The 21,966-nt window shown below is 38.8% G+C and overlaps 1 protein-coding gene across 11 annotated transcripts in view; it reads right to left on the bottom strand.

Moving 5' to 3' along the window:
• The window catches only part of APBB2 (amyloid beta precursor protein binding family B member 2), a 318,929-nt gene that overhangs the window by 109,921 nt on the left and 187,042 nt on the right, over positions 1 to 21,966 (bottom strand). For 6 of the 11 annotated variants that reach the window (XM_073342186.1, XM_073342187.1, XM_073342191.1 and 3 more), the window contains 4 exons: positions 10,617 to 10,825; positions 3,301 to 3,363; positions 2,797 to 2,882; positions 2,428 to 2,488 (listed from right to left, as the gene is read on the bottom strand). In XM_073342186.1, coding sequence (XP_073198287.1) covers positions 2,428 to 2,488; positions 2,797 to 2,882; positions 3,301 to 3,363; positions 10,617 to 10,825 — 419 coding nt within the window. Of the gene's footprint in view, positions 1 to 2,427; positions 2,489 to 2,796; positions 2,883 to 3,300; positions 3,364 to 10,616; positions 10,826 to 20,725; positions 20,931 to 21,966 lie in introns of those variants that run through there. The other 5 variants (XM_073342196.1, XM_073342197.1, XM_073342189.1 and 2 more) reach the window with 5 other exon arrangements.

Here is a 21,966-nt window from a genome sequence, read left to right as displayed (position 1 = left end):
CATTGAGCAGTCTATTTTCTCCCAAAGTGTGTTTGGAAATACCATTGTACCTATTAAATCTGTTAAATAGCATATTTAACATATAAGAAGATTATGTTCCCTCTGCCATTGTAGATTGATGACATAGCAGAAAAGAGTATATAAATTATTTGGATTTCAAATTAGAGATCATGAGCATCCCTAAAAAATGTACATGTACAACACATCAAAGCAGCCCACAAAATACTTATATGATAGATGTGGAGATATGTGCTCAAACATGCAGACTTTTAAAAAAACTAAGCTCTACTAAAATAACAACAAAGGTATTTCAGACTTTAGGTTGACATTCAGTCCTTAATTCACCGCTGTGTGGAGATACTTGGCCTACAGTAGCAACAAGGTCTCAGTTCAAGGTGTGAAACTTAATTGTACTACCAAAGGAGTCAGTTAAGTATGGGGGTCAATAGGAGTTCTTACCCTAACATTGAATTTCTTGGCTTTAGTCAGTTTTAAAAAACAACACCCTTAAGGGTATATTTTCAGTCCACTTGAATGAGGATTTAGTCCTGCTATTTTTATTGACATTATGGGTATGGCTACACTGCAATGTAAGCCCAGGCTGAGTGGGACTCAAGTCAGCTGGCCCTGGGTTAGAGAACATAAGGCTTGAATATCTACACCAATTGTTAACCCTACATTAACAATTTTCTAACACAGACTCGAACCTGGGGCTCCAGCGTCCACATTGCAGCACGCAGACCCAAGTCAAACCAACCAGGTACCAGACTCCCTGGTGCCCGCATACAAGATATTCCTGAAGTAATTGCTGGCTATGAGAGAATGGAATTCCCAAACTGCACTGGGGCCCTAGATGGGACTCATGCCCATAATTTGCCCTCCTCAAGGAGCACAAGTATATAAACCACAATGGGTACTACCCCATTGGTTTGCAGGCCCTTATGGACCAGAGAGACCAATTTATGAATGGCAACGTGGCTGCACTGGGAAAGTTCACGATGCCAGAGTTTTTTTGCCAATCAGGAATCTACATTCAGGACAGGCTGGGACACCAGTCCCACCAACTGACATGGTCAGAAATGGAGTTACTGTTCCCACTGTTATTCTGGGGGACCCCACATACCCCCTTTTGCGTTGGCTTATAAACTGTACCCTGATTTCAGAGGCCCTGGCAAAATTACACCCCCAGCAGGTGTAGAATGTGCTTTTGGCAGACTGAAAGCCTGTTGGAGACGTTTATAGATCTGTTTGGATGCCAGTGTCACCAATGCTGTCCACGTTACTGGGGCTTGCTGTGCTCTTCACAATCTCTGTGAAGCTAGAGGTGAGCCATTTCCCCCTGAATGGACCTATGTCAGCAAGGGGCCACTGAATCGGTTCCCTCAGCCAGAAAGTGCAGCTGCCACAGCTGGAGCTGGATGCACCCGGGCAACAGAAGTCAGGGATGCTTTGTGCTCCCACATTATGGACTTGCATGGCCCAGCGGAAGAGGGCAAATAAGCCCCTTTATGAATGTGCTTGTGGGGATGGAGCTCACTGATTGTGGGATATTTCAGTGCTTGGGGAGGGGTGAGGAATTAATTGCCATGCAGTGTATTTATGAATGACATGATGACTTATGAAATGGGGAAGAAGGGATTCACAGTAGGGATTGATGTAAGGAAGTGAATGAAGTATGGATTCATATAGACAACTGTACTGGGAATAGTGTTTGCTTATTAACGCCTAATTGTCCCTGATCATGTATTTACCTTTATTACTTTACATGGACATTGTATGATGTGATGCGGGGATAGCAATCAACTTTCTTGATTAAATAAAAAGCTTTATTTATAAATGTATTAGAAAAGCACAGCATTCATCGATTGCCAGGCATGCTAGGTGCCATTACCACATCAAAATACCAGTAACAACAGAATCACACAGAAAAAAAAAAAGTGCATGAACGAGCATGAACAGTGAAAGCACAAACAAGACAGAAACCTCCTCGAGTCGATTGGAGTAGATATGACAAAGGAAGCTGGCCTGTGGGATACTTTTGGCAGATTCCTAGGATCCGAGATGTGGGGGCTGCGTCTACACTGCAAAGCAACAGAGCTCAAACCCTGGGTCTCGGCTTGACCTGACTCAAACCCTCCACCCCTGTAGGTCCTTGGACCCAGCCCGAGTCTGATAAATTTGCATGTAGATGGAAGGGGGTTTGGGCTGAAGACTGAATGTGAGTCTGGGCTTACATTGCAGTATATACATACTCTTAGAGACTCACATAGTTAAAATCTATGTGCATTGTGCCAAAATATTACCATTTCAACTAACATCTTGAATGGGGTATTTAAGTTTAAACCTACAAGACAACTTGCTCCCTGCATGCATTGTTTACAATTACAAGCTTAAATTGCTATCCCTTTTAAATATTTTCTTACAGACCTTGGCTTCTGGATCACTGTTGATGCTACAGGAATCATCTTCATTAGACTGTGGAGCATTTCTGTAATGAAAAAATATTATTACTATTAATTATTTGTATTACCACAGCGTTTAGGAGCCCTAGTCATGGATCAGAACCCCACAGTGGCACTGTACAATCATGGAACAAAAGGATAGTCCCTGCTCCAAAGAGCTTATAACCTAAATATAAGACAAGAGAAACGGATGGATACAGACAGGGGAGTACAAGGCAACAATGAGACAACATTGAATAAATATTGAAAATAGGGTTTACAGTCAAAATAGTTTATAGCATCGTGCAACATTTTCAAGGTGGCCACTCTATGGAGATTTCTTAAAACAACATACCTGAGCTTCAAAGACGCATAGCGTAATGTTGCTCCCTCAAATTCTTTTAGACTGGGGTCTGGATTCACTGTGGCTGCATGAAGGTCCTAAAGATAAACATACCATTATTAATACATTTTCAGGCATGTGCTACAGCAAATTACCTCTAATTTCAAAGGGAAATAAAATCCTCCCTGCCAAGAAGCATACAGTGTTTCTGGATAAAGTTAAAAAAGGCATGCATATATTTTCACATTATTTTTCATTCAGTGCAGGCATCTTATTTTTACAACATGATATTTACCCTGTTGATTTAGACTGAATCCATTCTAAGTGCAAAGATCAGAAAATGGCAGCATGTTTGTGTGCTAGATATCCCTAGCAATACCCCATTTACTTTGGCCTATATTATGAATGACATTTGTGAGGCAAAAAACAAAACAGAACAAAACAAAAATACAGCCACTGCCATGCAAAAACAAGGGTAATAATATTAAATATTCTAAAATCTGACAATATACTTGCCTTCCAAATGTCACTATTAATCTTTCCCCCATTCAGTACAGCAAAATCACTCCATGGCTGTTTCTAGACATATAATTATTCACACAGGAAGAAGCACATTGATAAAAAAAAAAAAAACAAGAAAAAAAAAACACAAGACACTGTTGTTAGCATTGATATTTACAGGATGGGTTAGGGAACAGATCCCCTCAAAACTTCAACTAGTTAGTCCACTATACAATGGCATTTGGAGGGGTGGGGGAGGGTGGGGGGTCAGGAGGAGATGTTTCTACAGTTACTTACCAAAACAAATGATTGGAACAAGGAAAAGTTAATATGAATTAAAAACAGACAATGAGATTACTCTTTAGGTATGATCTTGAAAGCAAGCAAAATGAGTCTGAATGTGAATGTTGGCCATAACTGCTATGACCTGCTACAAAACAGCAATTCAGAGAAAAATGGAATTTCCATTTCTCTGGGCTTCATTTGTTGAGTATTCTAACTCTAAATATAGTGTGACCTAGAAACATTGAAATACAAGGCAATATACAGCATAAGGGTCAAATAATTTCCAGATCACAGGAAGAAAAAAGGACAATGCACGGAAAAAGGTGATTAGTAGGGAGCACAGGCAGACTTCTTGCAACAAAAACAATTCTGAACAATCTAACACAACTTCCATGCGTGTTGTTTTTTTTTAAACAAACAACGAATGTCCCTAACCTCATTCATTCATTCATTCATTCATGAGTCTCTAAGGAAACTGCTATATAATCCATCAAATGCGCATTTTTAACACTGTTACAATCAATATCAGCAAGCTGAGAGATGCTGAGAGTTTTCTGCAAAGAGTGCCAGAGGGGGCTAGGAGTGTGGTTTCCTGGCTCACATGGAGCTAGCGTGAGTATAAATAGTGGTGCAGCCACAGAAGCACTGGTAGCAGCAGCACAGGCCTGGCTTAGCTGTGCCGAGTACGTACCCACTGGTTTCAGGTGACTGCGTACTCATCTCCGTTGCCACTACCCGTGCTGCCATGGCTACACGGCTCTTTATACTTGTGCTCGTTTAATGAGAGCTGGTACAAGTATGTGTACACAAGCAGGGGAATCACATCCCTAGCTCCTAGGATAGATACAGCTTAAGTGCCAATCATAGAGTCCCTATTCTCCATCTCTCCACAGTATATGAGTAACTCCCATGGACTTGAACAGGAGTTACTCAACTGCTGTAGAGGGAGAATACGACATTTAGATGACATTAGACCATCTCTTTCCTCCCATTAAATTCCCCAATATTAAAAAGCTCTGTTCAGGCTGACCTCCTCCAGATTTATTAACCCACTTTACCAGGCAAAGCAGCACAAATTAATACAACCTAATTCTGAATTAACTTGTGCTATGGATCCCTGCCTTCAGGAGATAGATGTTCCTGAAACAGCCATGCTGCAGAAGCTCCTGGATAGAACAGCTCCTGCAGTAGCTGTCATCCTGTTACACTGTACCTGGAATTTAGTGGTAGTTAATAGGATCAGCAAAGCTTTCCCTTGGGAACCCCTAGCTTGTAAACAATTAACCTATAAGAGCCATAGATCCTATGGCAGGGAAGAGTCAGTAGAGAGAAAATTTGCTTCCTGAGGATTCCTTAAGATCCATAGTTTAAAGGGACCAAACCACCAGCTCCTGCTGTTGTGGCCCACCCCCGAGGATAAATCCCACACCCGAGGGAAAGTGAAATCCTGTGGTTTCCTTTGCCCTCCACAGGCTATTCCCATGTAGGGGAGAACATAGCAATAAACTTTTAGTATAATATAAAGAAACTAATGAAATTCATACCATCAGTTAGATCCCTTCTGAAAATCTATGCTTCAAGGAACTAAACGATTAATTTAGGGAATTCACCTTAAACCTTCAAAAATGCTAAGATTAGATACAAAAAAGTATCTCCCCATGTTCTGCTCATACTAAATTTGCTTCTGGCTGCAAGATACAATTAAGGAAAAAGGCAACAAGATAAAAATAAACTCAAAAACTTAGAAGAAGATATTTTATATACTGAACATAAAGGTTCTCAAATTAATTTATTCAATAACTTATTGGAGAGAACTCTATAAATTGTTCATGGCCAAAACAGATTTTCAAGATATTTTTTTAAAAAGTATACAAAATCCACATATTTAGCATTATTTACCATTTTCTCTGAACAGGTTGCAGGATTTTTCAAATTATTCTTAACCTACAATTATACTGGAGCCATTTTCTGTGCTGATGAAAATGGCACAGAAGCATCTGCTGCTATAAAAGCAGGAAAAAAATGTCTTGCAACCAGCAAAAAAATAATAATAATAAATTTGAGAATACACTAATTTTTTCCCACTTTTTTCCATTTGGACCAATGTTTTTTGGCTATTTGCATTAACAGTGTCACTTTCCCCCTATCCAATTTTTCTCTGCTTCTCTCTGTTGGATTAACTTGTTTTCCTTGTACTAAATATTCATAACAAGATATACTATGAAACAATACCTGACTTTTGTCTTTGTTCCTTACAAACCTTCCTTAAGGAAGTCTGTCAAATTAGAATCACTTTCAACTCAAGGCTATGCTCTACTGATTGAAGCAATGCTTCAGAATATCACTTTACTTAAGAGACAGGGACACAAAGAAAAATAAATGAATGAGAAAAAGGATCTTTAAAAGGGTAAGAATATTAGTTGTTGAGGAAGAAAATATATCTAAGTGTTTATTTGAGAAACCTGAAAGGCTGAACAGCACAAATAAACAAATTTCAGGTAGAGTGTAAGAGGGCTGAGGGTTTCTAAAAAGAGAAGTATGGTGAAGATAAAGCAAACTCTTGTGAACTGATGGAAAAAGATAATATTGGGGCTGAACTGGAATGACCCCTGTATAATGGTACTTTATTCCAGCTCACTCTCATTCAGCTGAAACCTGTAAATCCACCAACTTTTTCTACAGAAGTTATATGAATCTTGCCACAATGCAGAGGAATGAACTAATAAGCCTTTCAGACCAAATTATTCTATACCAAAATCCATGTATTCAGTGAAATGTTTAACTGATGATATCACAAATTCTCTGATTAAATAAAAAACACTGTAGACACAGAATATCATTCACACATTTTTTTAAAAAAAGTGTGTGGAGCATTCAGGGTGGGCTACAGTCCAACGAAAACGAGGGCATTCTAAACTGAGACCAACACTATCCTCGAGTTGCCCAGAGGTGCTGAGGTACTTACAGAAAATAATATCAAGTGCCAGTTTGGGACTTGGGAAAATCCAAAGAAAAACATAAAAAGGAAGGTGACTCAGACTAGACTTTGAATTCTTTGGTTTCTATTGGGGAGGCACGGATCACCGTTCACATTGCACTCCCCATCAGTACCCAGCCCAACCTGGGGAAGCTAATGATCCAACCAGTGGACCAGATTCGATGATGAATCCTGGTCACGTGCCACTTGAGACACGCTGCACATATGCTAAGATTAGTTCATCATAACATTGTTTTTCTTTCCTTAACCCTCTTTCCAGAACCAACTGAAACTTACTGGAGTCCTCCCTCAATTCCATCTTTTATTTAACTTCAAAATTCCTGATATCGCAGTGACATTTCACTTCAGTTAGTGTTGCTAGACAGTGCCACAAGTTGACCTTCCAATCCCTTTCCTGTCAGGGCCTCAGCTACCTGCCTCCGCAGTATTCCCAGACCGTGCCAGTCCAGGGACAAGGTCCTCCTATTTGAACATGTGTGTGGTATCCTATTGCACTGCTGCTTCAGGACTGGTCCAGACCGAAAATCAACATTAATTAATCATCGTGTGTTAGAAGTTTACAAAACAAAATGGAGAAACTCTTGGAGACAATTTCCTATTGCAATTTGACACCACCGACCATATTTTTGCATAAAACTTTATTATAGAAACATATCTAGAGACTCATTGAAATAGAGATAAATTGTCTGAGAGCTTGCTGGTTGAAATTATTATTATATAAATTCCTGCGTAGAGACTTCTACACTACAGTCTATGTTCCTGATCTTGCAAAGGGATCTGCACAGGTATAATGCTCTCTGCCTGGGTGAATACCTTACAGGATTAGCGCCCACATTGTATCAAAATCTACATGGCCCTCTCCTATGCCCTGGATATTTGGTCTTGGCATGACCATTCATAACAGCTTTTTCAGGATTTTTAATGTATTGGATCCAAACCTTTGTTTTCTTAATTCATAGATTTCACATGATACTTTAATGTGAAGATCAGAAAAAAAATTATTCTCCTTTATCCTGGCAAACCATTGTCTGTAATGTAAAAGTTTATTATTAAAAGTAATTCCCAAATGTTTTAAGAGCTTGTCTACACAGTAGGGTAATACTGTCTACAGAGAAAGAAAAGGAGTACTTGTGGCACCTTAGAGACTAACTAATTTATTTGAGCATAAAACTAACTAATTTATTTGAGCATAATTTGAGCATGAGCTACAGCTCACTTCATCGGATGCATACTGTGGAAAGTGTAGAAGATCTTATTATATACACACAAAGCATGAAAAAATGGGTGTTTACCACTACAAAAGGTCTTCTCTCTCCCCCCACCCCACTCTCCTGCTGGTAATAGCTTATCTAAAGTGATCACTCTCCTTACAATGTGTATGATAATCAAGTTGGGCTATTTCCAGCACAAATCCAGGTTCCCCCCCCACACACACACACACACAAACCCACTCTCCTGTTGGTAATAGCTTATCTAAAGTGATCACTCTCCTTACAATGTGTATGATGATCAAGGTGGGCCATTTCCAGCATAAATCCAAGGTTTAACAAGAACGTCTTGGGGGGGGGGGAGGAAAAAACAAGGGGAAATACGTTACCTTGCATAATGACTTAGTCACTCCCAGTCTCTATTCAAGCCTAAGTTAATTGTATCCAATTTGCAAATGAATTCCAATTCAACAGTCTCTCGCTGGAGTCTGGTTTTGAAGTTTTTCTGTTGTAATATCGCAACTTTCATGTCTGTAATCGCGTGACCAGAGAGATTGAAGTGTTCTCTGACTGGTTTATGAATGTTATAATTCTTGACATCTGATTTGTGTCCATTTATTCTTTTACGCAGAGACTGTCCAGTTTGCCCAATGTACATGGCAGAGGGGCATTGCTGGCACATGATGGCATATATCACATTGGTAGATGCGCAGGTGAACGAGCCTCTGATAGTGTAGCCACTATCACTTCAATCTCTCTGGTCACGCGATTACAGACATGAAAGTTGCGATATTACAACAAAAAAACTTCAAAACCAGACTCCAGCGAGAGACTGTTGAATTGGAATTCATTTGCAAATTGGATACAATTAACTTAGGCTTGAATAGAGACTGGGAGTGGTTAAGTCATTATGCAAGGTAACCTATTTCCCCTTGTTTTTTCCTACCCCCTCCCCCCAGACGTTCTTTTTAAACCCTGGATTTATGCTGGAAATGGCCCACCTTGATTATCATACACATTGTAAGGAGAGTGATCACTTTAGATAAGCTATTACCAGCAGGAGAGTGGGGTGGGGGGAGAGAGAAAACCTTTTGTAGTGGTAAACACCCATTTTTTCATGCTTTGTGTGTATAAAAAGATCTTCTATACTTTCCACAGTATTCATCCGATGAAGTGAGCTGTAGCTCACGAAAGCTTATGCTCAAATAAATTGGTTAGTCTCTAAGGTGCCACAAGTACTCCTTTTCTTTTTGCGAATACAGACTAACACGGCTGTTACTCTGAAACCTGTCTACAGAGAGCGATTTCTAAAATGCATTAGTGTGTTGCGGATTAATTGGTCCATGTAGAACTTCCTGGTGCATACCAAAGGTTCCCTAGTTCACTTTAACATAGTACTGTTTCAAACAGCATTACTTTAAAGTGCACCACCAGGGTCTATCCAGATCAATTTATGTGTAACTCTTTAGTGTAGTTTAGAAATCACACACTCAAAAAACACATCACCCCCACTGTGTACACAAGCCCTATGATACTTGTCTGTAATATTAAAATGAAAAATGTCAGTCCTACAATTAAAAGCTACTTTACCATCAGTGAAAGAAAAAACACTGAATAAACAAATTTATTTCCCCCCCGTAATTTAGCATCCTTACTGATTTTTATTTTTACATAATTTAGTTATTTCAAAGATGTAAGTTAATAGTCAAAATCTTGTCCATAAAGTTTTAGAAGGAAACAAATAATTTATGACTGAGTTATAAATTTTAAAATACAGAAATTTACACTGGAAACATTGGTAGCACTTTAAATTCCTCTGAATTTCAGAATTATCTGAGAGGTAACCGATCACTCTTCATCCTTCATATCACTTAACTTTATCCATTTAGTAGTCAACACGTCTGGCATATAGTGAATTCCAGGGAAGTCTTGACCCATGTGAACCACAAATGAAATGGTTCACACACTAACCATAACTTCACTCATGTGAGTACTCCCACTCAAATCACGCAAGTGAAGTTACACATATTTAAGTGTTTGCATGGTCAAGGCAAGCCAAGCATATATATATATTTCAAAAATTAAAATTAGCTGCAATTTTTCTAGTTTACTGTTCCATTTGGTATTTTATATTTTCATGTATAGACATCAGTAAGTTATCCCAGGAGTGCCCCAGAAATTGGTATTTTAGTGGGTTATTACCATTTAAAAATATTTAGCAAGTTTTCTTCTTTTTCACAATGCTTGAAGACAGAGGACACCCCATTTCTAGTTTAAAAATTCAGCACAAAAGAATGATGTTTGTGCTCAGATAATTTTTCTGGTATGATTCTAAAGTGCTTTCACTTTAGAATGCTTTGTATATTTAATATAAGCTATACGTTCAGTAGTTACCATCTGGTGTGTAACTTCCAATGTGTGTGTGTGACACTCCAAGCAACTGAACAGCTAAGAGAAGATGTAATTACGAAGAGTCAAGCCAAGAGACTGTTAATGTGTAAATATTTTATATAGCCTGCACCTGTGTAATTAAGTATTGCTTCCGAACCCTAGGGAACCTTAATCATTTCACATTAATCACACATACAGGCTGTCTAATTTTGTACGAGATATGATGTCTCCTTTCATACTACACATCCAAATCTTTAAGGTGTTTCGTGAGACAAAGTCATTAAAAACAAAAAATATTTATGGTTTATTATCAACAAACAGCTACATTTAGAGATGCTAACGTATAGTGGATTCTAAAGCTTATGTTACTGTTTTAGGTGCAAGTAACTGGTTGAAAGAGATCCTAATTTCTTTTCAATACTCAGTAGTAAGAGATCACTACATTTTACCTCAGTTTCTGGGGTAGGAGATGGGGTAATAGAATTAAGTGATCCTTTCCTTGAGCTCTGAAGATCTGTTGGAATGGAGACAGGACGTTCCCACTGGGTTGTTCCTGTTGGTATGTGCCAATAATAGATCCCAGCAATGTCATTGATTTTTTTCCAGCCAGGTGGCAAGTCGGGGTCGGTCTGAAATGAGTGATCACTCCATATATCTGCTGAGAAAGGAAAAATAAACCTGTATTATTCAACACAAATGCTTTTTAGATTTCCAGTTCTGGTCTTGACTCATTTGATGAAGGATTAGTACTGCTATTGCTCTTTACCGAAATAAATAAAAGTCACCGAAGTAAATTATACAGTATTAGGCACTGAGGTAAGATGAAAAGGTCAACATGGCATGAATTAACCTACAAAGAGGAGGACATCAAGATGGACAGCTTACATAAGAGATGCATTAATACAGCAATTACTTGATATCATCATTCAAACTACCCCCTTTAAAATCCAACCATACTGAGGATATAACTGCAGGTATATTAACATAGAATATGCAACTAAATAACTTGGCAATGTGATGTTGTTCCCTGCCTGTCCCCTTTCTCAGAACTCCCTTACCACCCTCAATACTCACAAAGGGAGCATTCCTTTTGACAGTGAAAATCATCTTACAAAAAATAATTAAACACAAGCTTTCATCAATATGAAACTTAAGAAAATTACTTATTTAAAATGGTGAACAGTGGGAAAACCATACGCCATTCCATATTTAAAACTGGTTGTCTCAAAAGTACAAATAGTTTTGAACTGTTGATCTTACACAGTGGTAAAAGAAAAATCCATGGGTGAAATCTCAGCCCCATTGAAATTAAAGGTAAAACTCCCATTGACTTCACTGAGGCCAGAATTTTGTCCTGCAGACCAAAGATATCTTCAGGTTTTATGCTGCTAGGGAGACAAACACCACTTGCGGTGAATAAAGATCACATAGTGCATTTCATAGAGTGGGAATATTAACCCTAGTAACATGGTCATGTTCCAGCAAGGGCAATTACTTTCTCCCTGCTTACATGTTTCCTTGTAGTTATAGAGGGACATGGTAGTCTTAGCTTTCTGTATTAAACTCCTGAACAGTGCTATTGGGTGCTTTTAAACAACTGCTGTGTTCCATCCCAGAGGGACCAAATTGGGACAATAAATAGTTTCTTCTTAGTGTTTGGAGCTATAGATAATGGGGAATTCAGGAACAAAGAAATTGTCATATCAGACCTGACTAGTGATCCAGTAACTTGACTGTGACATTAGTTAGTACCTGGGGCTTCAAAGGAAGGTGCCAATCCACTCCCCTCCCCCCCGCAAAAAACATGGTGTTCAACTTCCCCATAAGGTACATTTCTTCCTAACCCCTGGCTGGCATATGCCCTGAAGCATGAAGCTTTGCAATATTTATATTAACTAAAAAATTCTTATGCTAGCTATATAACTGTGGAGGCTTTCAGTAAATATATATATGTATAAATGACTATGCTTTTTTAATCTTAAACTCTTGGCCTCCACCATATCTTGTGGCAACAAGCTCCACCGTCTAAAAAAATATTTTAAATGTATTGCCTATTAATTTAACTGAATGCTTCCTGTTCTTGCATTATGAAAAAAGATATATAGGCACACCCAATTCACTTTCTCTACCATTCATTATTTTCTATACCCCTTAGTCATCATTTCTTAATCTACTCCTGGAGGAATTCTGCGCATCTGTGGATGCATACCTTTCAGTGCATACTAGCATGAAAAGGCAACCAACTTGCCTTGTCATAAAGAGAAAAAATTAAAAGCTTAAATATAATGAATAATTTGGCTCAGTTCAGTTGTAAAGGGTAGGGGCTTGGGAATACTTCACACTTATTTAGGACTCATTCCCATTTGAAGTCAATGGGAATCTTTGAATTGACATCAGTGGGTGTTGGATCAGGTCCATATGTTTTTCAAAGCATTTTACGAACATTAACCAATTAATCCTCAAAACTTCCATGCAGGCAGACATTATCCCCCCTTTTACAGAGGCAGGCACTCATATTCTTCCCCTTCTAAGTGCTATAGCCTATGGTCTCTCTAACCCATCCCCTAAACTGGGTGGAATGGCTATGAAAGCAGAGAGATGGAGATGTTAATCTCTCACCTGACAAAAATGGAAGACAAAGTGCTCTGTTAGATGGGACTCAGAACAAAGAGTCCTTGTGAGGTACTAAACAACTTCTATGAGAAGGTGAGGTCATTCTGCCCCTGTAGGAAAGGATCCATGGTTCTTTTGTTTACTCTGAGGCTGTGGTTGAGGATGGAGTGTTTTTTCTGAATTTGCACATAGTGAATAACTAACCTCAATCAACTTTATAATAATAGGAAATATTTTATTTAAAGTTTTTGGACTCCATAGACGAACTACAAGTTCACTGATCTTCAAAAGTATGAGGTTAGTGTTAACTATTGTTCATATAGGTCATCTTAGAAAAAGTACCCTAAAGTTGCTTGTGGAAATAAATCATCATCAAATGGCCCCTGCTTGTTCTACACAACATATAATAATTAAATGAAGCAGAACATAAGTATGGATAAAATAATTTCTTTAATGTATTATACTGATAAAGTGCATCAGAGTCCTGCACTTAGGACGGAAAAATCCCATGCACTGCTACAGGTTGGGGACCGACTGGCTAAGCAGCAGTTCTGCAGAAAAGGACCTGGGGATTACAGTGGATGAGAAGCTGGATACGAGTCAACAGTGTGACTTTGTTGCTAAGAAGGCTAACGGCTTATTGGACTGAATTAGTATGAGCACTGCCAGCAGATTGAGGGAAGTAATTATTTCCCCTCTATTCGGCACTGGTGAGGCCACATCTGGAGTACTGCGTCCAGTTTTGGGCCCCCCACTACAGAAAGGATGGACAAATTGGAGAGAGTCCAGCGGAGGGCAATGAAAATGATTAGGGGGCTGGGGCACATGCTTTAAGAGGAGAGGCTGAGGGAACTGGGCTTATTTAGTCTGCAAAAGAGAAGAGTGAGGGGGGATTTGATAGCAGCCTTCAACTACCTGAAGGGGGTTCCAAAGGGGATGGAGCTTGGCTGTTTTCAGTGGTGACAGATGACAGAACAAGGAGCAATGGTCTCAAGTTGCAGTGGGGGAGATCTAGGTTGGCTATTAGGAGAAACTATTTCCCTAAGAGGGTGGTGAAGTACTGGAATGGTTTACATAGGGAGGTGGCGGAATCTCCATCCTTAGTGGTTTTTAAGGCCCGGCTTGACAAAGCCCTGGCTGGGATGATTTAGTTGGGGTTGGCCCTGCTTTGAGCAGCGGGCTGGACTAGATGACCTCCTGAGGTCTCTTCCAACCCTAATCTTTTATGATTCTATGACTGTTTGAGATTATTTCTGTTGTAGTTTGAGATCAAAATTATCATACTGTGCAAATATAAAATGTTACCTTATGCTTATATTGAGTGATTTCATCCAAACCAACCAACTAAAAGTTGCAAGGGAAATTACATATGATTATTCATAGTTACTGTAACAGGTTACAAAGTAAGATCTAAATAGGAATGACACTGAAGTATAAAAAAATCAAAATTGCTTTTGTGACAGCAGGAAGAATGTTGTAAACCTTAAGACATAACACAAAAAAGACTTCTACAAAAATTCATTAGGATGAATGTAATTCTATTTTATTCGCAAGCATCTGGGAGCAGATCATGTAATACGGTTGCAAATACTCTGGGTTAGGGCCAAAGAAACATTACCTCACTAAGTAATAAATGTTCAATTACCTTAAAAATACACTATTAGCAAAAGACAGAGATGGACTAAAATATGTGCTGGGATGAATTTAGGGTATGTACTCTTAATTAACTGATTTTGTAACTAGTGCAGCTCTAGTTTCAAAGACCTAATAATATTTCATATTAGGGACATATTTTTAATTGTAAGGCTGCCATTAAGGGCTGGGTTATTTTGCAGCTCACCTGCTCTTGTGTATCATTTCAAGAGAAATGTATTGACAATGTAACATGGATTCACATTTTAAATTAAATAAAGGTAAATATATGTATACCTCCACATGAATTATAGTTGTATTAAGAAGTTGTTTCATTTATTTATTTTAATCACTCAAAGCACCCAATCTAAGCACCATTTTAGTTGTTTTCACAATAGCAGAAAAGTACATTACTATAGAGATGGAGATTTACGGAAGCATTCCATGAAGTAAACACATATTTCTATGCATTTGGGTAGGTTTATTTACCATGCAGAGTGAGTCATGATCTTAAAAGACTTCTTCCCTAAAGTCTCCCATATGAAATGGATAAGGATAATAACCACAGGGCAAGAAAAAAAGACCTATTCTGGAATAGATTAAGCAATAAGCACAGCCACTATAAATAAATGCTATAAAAATTCCATGCTGGGGTCCTTTCTAAGGGGCTTGGTGTTTGTGCGTTTTCTGTACAACTCCAGTATTCCTTTGGCAAGGAAGATTTTAGCCCTTCTCGCTATAAAGATGTCCTTTTGAATGAGAACCAGTGCTGGCTGCAGAGAAACAAAATGAAACTTTATCTGTAAATTTGAAATCCTGGCCCCAAAACCCTGCAGGTTCACAAGGACTGGAATGCAGTAAGAAACACCTCATTTTCATGTGTTGGGGAAGGCTGTACAAGGAGACTACACAGCCCACAAGCACTTTGGAGATGAGCTCCACAGCAGCTGGAAGAGGGACGTGGGAAGGCAAGAGCAGAGACAGCCAATGGGCATCTACTACTTCTCCATATTCCATATTGTCAGCTGAACAACGGTTGCCCACCAGCCATCACCCACTGGTGCCGCCAGTTCTGTTCTGCTTACTTGCTCTGAGCACACAGCCTGATTACTTGGTCTGAGAACTCTCTACCAGGATTTCACCCGAAGAAAAGCATGAAATGTCAGAATTCATTTCAATGGATTATAAACCCTGAAATCCGGTGCTGACAATTTCAGCATCAGCTGATCTGATGTGGGTGGATTCATTTGAAAGAACATGTCACAGTAATAGGGCCCTGATACTTTTCAATGGGCATTTTGCCCAAGTAAAGACTGCCAATTAAGGCCTGGTCTACAGAATTTGACTGGCATAGTTATTCTAGGAATAACTATAATTATATAATTATTCTGACATAAAATAATTTTTACTCTAGAATAGAGTGCGTCTACATGAGGAGCTATTCTGGAATAGCTTATTCTACAACAGCGATGCCAGCCAATTGACCCACGTAGATAAGGCTTAAGACCTTCGCTTCTGAAACCCTCTCTATCAAGTTTTACCCAGAAATAAATGCTTATGTCTGCGTTTTTATATGAATGGCTGAAAAAGGGAGTTTATAATGGAAGAACTAATACTGCCTTCATTCAATCATCAGTATAAATGAGAACTGCACATGGTTGAAGCCTCAAAATATTCTGTTGCATACAGAAAAGCTGTAGCATCACTGTTCTGAAATTATCAATACCAAATAAACTGTTTCAAGAGGACAAACATTAAGAAAATATAGCTGTAAATATTTATAGGGGACCTTAGGCTGGAAGGGACCCTCGAACAAGGCAATTTGTATTTTCGAAGTGCCAAGTATAGTCAAGCCTGCATAAAATAATGTATTGCTGTTTTATAACTCTCTCCTACAGCTGCCAGGCTCTACCACAGAGCTGATGTATAGCAGCAATAAACTCCATTCAATACTGTAGGCTATAATTTAGATAGCTGAGTTTGGCAAGATTATTAGCAAATTGGGGAATTAAATTTTTATTTCAAGGTACATTTATTTTAGTATCCAGTACTGGGTGAATACTGTAATGCTGATGTCTTAGGATGAAATGGAAACAAACTAAGTGCAACTGGATGGTAATGTAAACAGCATATGCATTTGGTGACCACCTTTGTAAAAAACAATATTTTTATTGTTTGCTTTTTTATTGCTGTTTCAGACAGAAGGGACAGCAATCAAATTGCTGCCATAATATGAATCATTCTTTAGCCCCAACAAGGCAGAGATCAAAATTATAACAGGATCTCTCATGCTAGGCAAACTGGAAAGAGCAGCAAGTGGAGCCAATTTACTTCTCCATTGTTTTGCAGTGTCATGAACACACTTTTCATTCCATGGCAATTGTCACCAGGCTGTCATATAAGGTCATTGATCAAAGTGGGAGTCATACCAGTGGCATGCAAAGATCACAGTTTTTGTACCTCACCACACTGTAGTTTGCTAGTACCTGACCATGACTTGCACCATTCTCAGGTAGAGCTTAGTATGCTCTGTGAAATTGCATAATTAAAAAAGGTTTCAGAGTAGCAGCCGTGTTAGTCTGTATTCGCAAAAAGAAAAGGAGGACTTGTGGCACCTTAGAGACTAACCAATTTATTAGAGCATAAGCTTTCGTGAGCTACAGCTCACTTCCTCATCTGAGGAAGTGAGCTGTAGCTCACGAAAGCTTATGCTCTAATAAATTGGTTAGTCTCTAAGGTGCCACAAGTCCTCCTTTTCTTTTTATAATTAAAAAACTAACTATGACAAATGACAGAAGCTTTTAATTGGTTCATGCTTTCCAGTGTAGGCAAGGTAGACTAGCTGTAAGTTCAGTATCAGTTAAGGCAGAAACACATGCCTTTTAGAAATGCACAAGTAAAAGGAAAGGATTAGATATAATTGGGGGGGGGGGAGACACAAACCCTTACAGAATGCTTATTGAAAAAAAAGAGAGAGAAGTGCAAAGATACACACAAAATGGGTTATGATAGATGAGAAAAATCAAAAGAGATAATATATAATGCTTGAAAGAACAATATTTTATTAGTACTGTTTATAACTGGAAAAAAGAGTGGTATAGGTCCAATTAAGAAAGATATAACAAAAGAGGATGGAGAAGTATTAGCACAGGGAATTAATGTACTTTGGGCCAAATTCTGATTTTATTTACACTAGTGCTGTCCAGAGTAGCTCCACTGACCTTAGGAGAGGAAGTCTGGATTACACCAGTGTAAATGAGATCCAAATTTCCCCCTTTATGAGCATATTTATGTCAGGAGCAGATATTAAAAAGTAGGTGGCTGAAATGCTAGTTGTGCCAGGTTAGCTGATTCAGGGCATTTTCTAGATATGGGCCAGAAACGCATCTTGCCACATGGGCAACAAATTCAACAAAACACCTGGACAGGACAGGACAGGACGGGATTCAGCTCTACATTCTTTAAGGAACTAATATTACTACTAGCATTAGTATATGTTACTTAGCACAAGAAGGATATCACAGAACTGGTAATTATAGATTAATAGTGCTAGTTTCTATGCTAGGAAAAATTATCAGGGACGAAAAGACATGTAACAAAAGAGAGAAAGGGTAATTTAAATGGATTGTAATGAACCTTACATTTCTTCAAAGAAATCTGTAACAAAGAATGGACAGAGCAAAGCTATGACTTACCTCAGTTTCAGAGAAGTCTTTAGGGACCTGTTAAACAGAGCGAGAGTGTGCGTGCACACGCGCAAAGACTGAACCAGGGATTTAAAACTGGTCCATGAGATAGGGTCAAAGGGCTAAACCCACTCCATGGACAGAAAATCCTTACAAAAAAATAGAGCTCCATCTTGGCACCATTAAATGGAAGTAATTACATAATGGTACAATCTGCAGCTAGAGACTGAAGGAGGATCTGGATGGGGAAAAATGGTACACTTTTTCTTAGTGTCAGGAATAGCAAGGTAGAGATTTACACAAGAGAAATGTTTATTAAATGGTTAGAAAAGGCCTAGAAAAGCAGCCTGAAAATTGGTGAACAATATATTGTGTTACAGTACAGGACCACTGCACAGAGCCAAAGAAGTGCAGGGTCATGAATAAGGAAGTAGATTTCAAAATTAAAAGGTATGCTAATATCAGGTCATGGTATAGCTGCATCTGGATCACTGTGTACTTCAAAAAAAGAAGGATCCCACTTTTCAGAAAAGGGCAACAAGGTTAATTTATGATAAAATAGGTACATCTCATGAGAAAAGACAAAAAGATTATACTATATAATCAGATTCAAATACCTAAAAGAGCCATGCAAGGATTTGTTTAAAAAATAGACCCCTTTTACTTCCAAGAAAGGGACATCGCACTCACAATTGAAAAGTGCAGGGGAAAAAAAGCTTAGCATCAGATCCTCAGCTAGTCTAAACTGACACAGCTCCATTGCAGTGGGTGGAGCTACTCCAATTTATGTCAGCTGAGAATCTGTCCTTTAATCTTAGGAAGGACTTCTTTCACAGACTATTACTGGAATGAGGAATAGTTTGAAAATATGATGCAGTGAGACCAAATGGCTGTAGTAACAAACAGATACTTGAAAGCAAAAATATATATAGATAAAGGCGCTGATACAGAAAATAAGCTTCTGAATAGCAAAATGTATTTACTATACAAAGATATGGACCTTATAGACCTCAGTTCTCTCCTTCCTTAAATATATGCTTCTGTCACAAAGCTTTAGCTTTTAGCCTCAAACCAGAATAGTTGTCCTTCTACTAGATGGATACTTTGAATAAGGGGGATAGATCTGAAATTCAGGGCTTGAGCCAGACTTTGATTAGCGTCAAGTATATCAAAATAAAAAATTTTGAACTGTAACAAACAGTTCTGAGTTTGTCCTAAAGGCTGATAGTACCTTTGGTCCACAGTTGCCAACTTTCACATGGTACATAAGCACCCCAACTTTCACAATAAGCCCAAAATCAAGCTAATCCCATTCAAAACAAGGCCAAAACAAGCCAATACCTAAGTATCCCGACACTCTATATGACTAGATCCCCCTGGCATGCAGCCTGGGACTGTGGTGGACCCGCTGTGCACCTGTGACTCTCTCCCCACATTGCCCTTGCTTGCCCCCTCTTTGCCCCTGCTTGCCGGGAACCAATAAAAAAAAAAAAAGAAGCAACAAGCTACAAGCCAAAAACTAGCCAGCAAGAAACTCACAAGCCAATTAAGCCAAAAACAAGCCCAATTTCTGCCTTTTTTCATGGGTTTGGCATGTCTGCTTTGGTCCCATTGTGATGTGTTAATAGTTTCCAGTACAAATCAGTAAAGCAGTCTGGCCTATAGTTATTCTCTAAGTCATCTCCTTCCATTCTCTTCCACCATCCATTTCTCTCCACAGTAAATCCAATATCAGAGCCTGAGGAGAAATCAAATATGTTATTGTTGGAAGCCCAGTGCTGTGATTTCATAACTGTTCACATTCCAGCAGATGGTGGATACATACTATAAATGAAGGAATTCAAATTTGAAAAATGTTTTGTTAGCAAAATAAAACCAGATTCTGCAAAACTTCCCTTGTCAGAGATAGCAAAGAGTAGGACTGCATTGGGACCTAAGAGCAGGATCCGTTCCGAAGTTTTGACAGCCTAGGAAAACAACACTTTAAAACCTCATCACAGTTGGGATTAAACAAATAATGAGGTCGCATACAATGAATTTTGGATATTATTTATTCCCCCTGCTGGACACAGAAGTGGAAGTAGAAAAAAACAGAAGGGAGGAAGAGAAATGATGAGTCACGAGGAATAAAACAGTTTTGGAAAAAAAATAAAAAATAACAATTGTGAAAAAAATTCTTTATATAGTTTTTAATCCTGGATTAAAGAGACTTTCCTTCCCCCTGCCTGGAGTTTTGATAAAATGCATTCACAAAAAAACATATCTGCTTCAAGAGCCCAATCTATATACTGAAGTCAATGGCAAATTCCCATTGACTTCAGTGGGGCAAGCATTTGGCCCTCAACAGACGCATATTTCTTCCCATTACACATACTGCAGTTCACAGAAGACTTCAGAGGGAAAAGAGATGTGGGATAATTGAAGTGAAGCAAAAGACAAATTAAGAAACAATTAATAAACAAAACAAAAAAACCAGCACGATTACAGACCTGGATTCAGATACTACATTTTAAACTGCTATGCATGCTGTTCTGGTCATCAAACGCACAGGTTTAAAATCTGCATGATTTCAGACCATTTTCTCATCACTTTGCATGTGCTACAGTATAATCAAGAGTACCACCTACCTTCATAATTCACAATTACGATGGTCAGCACGTAGTCTCTCCTAAGCATCACAGCAAGAAGCATGAATGCTCTCTTAGAAATAAATACAGCAAAAATGCAAGTCACTAGAAAAAGTAGTTACAAATCAGACAAACTTGTCTAATTCTGGTAACATTACTCAACAAGGAGCGATGAACAGCCAGAAGCTGGTCATTTGTAGCAGTCCTTACTCACAGCATGCAACTGGTTGTCATGACAACATGCTCATCTCCCTTGCAGAATCTCTGTGAACAAGTCACATGCGTGTTGAAAGGCACACGAGAGAAAGATTTCTTCAAACTCCAGGGCAGAGTGGTCAGAAGTGGAATTTGCAGGGATGAGTATTACAGAGCCTGATCCTGTGTCTCTGAACTCAATGGAAACTTTGCTATTGATTTCAACAGCTGCAGGGTCAAGCCTTTAAACCAGATTCAGAGAAGAGAGACAAGGTGGGGGAGGTAATATCTTTTATTGAACCAACAAGCTTTTCTCATTCACCAACAGATGCTGGTCAAACAAAAGATATTACTTCACCCACCTTGTCTCTCTAATATCCTGGGACTGAACTGGCTACAACTACACTGCATACAATCAGAGAATGAGTCATTTCTTAAAAATTCTAAGAGAAGCTTGTGATGGATTTGGACCTGCTCTGTAATAATCTATGGATATTATTGCAGCCAGATTCTTTAATGGTTAATAATTGTATTGGTTGCCAGCTGATACTAATTGAATGAGTTGCATCTAATAGAGTTTTAGTCCCAGAATCAGACATTACAGAATTAAAACTAACATGTTCAGTATCTTGTAGGGAACTCTAAGGTGCAAGGCATAGACACTCACATTGAGGGCAAAGCAAAACCTTGGCCACTTTTATTAACACAGGTCAGTAAAGACAAGAAAGAGTCAAAGCCACATAAATAAATAGCAGTAATACAGTACTGCAGATCTCTTTGGTGTCATTCCGTGCATACTGTCATATATTTGCACCCCTCCTTGGGGACCTGGTGGTAAGAGACAATGGACCAGCTGTCCCTGGCATGCCAAATGAGTCCATAGGTCCAGACCCCTAATGCCCAAAGGTTGGTGGTAGATAATAACAATGAAGAGCTGAAGGGTCAATGATGGAAAGCTTTCCATCCAGCTACGTGGTGGCTTGGCCAATTGTAGGGCCTGGGTAATCTCACGAATATTCATTCAGATGCCCAGCCTCTCATGTCCA

Source organism: Lepidochelys kempii, chromosome 4 (assembly GCF_965140265.1).
Source record: "Lepidochelys kempii isolate rLepKem1 chromosome 4, rLepKem1.hap2, whole genome shotgun sequence".
Lineage (NCBI taxonomy): Eukaryota > Metazoa > Chordata > Testudines > Cheloniidae > Lepidochelys > Lepidochelys kempii.
The sequence above is the reverse complement of the archived record's forward strand: the minus strand, read 5'-3'. Positions and strand labels throughout refer to the sequence as shown.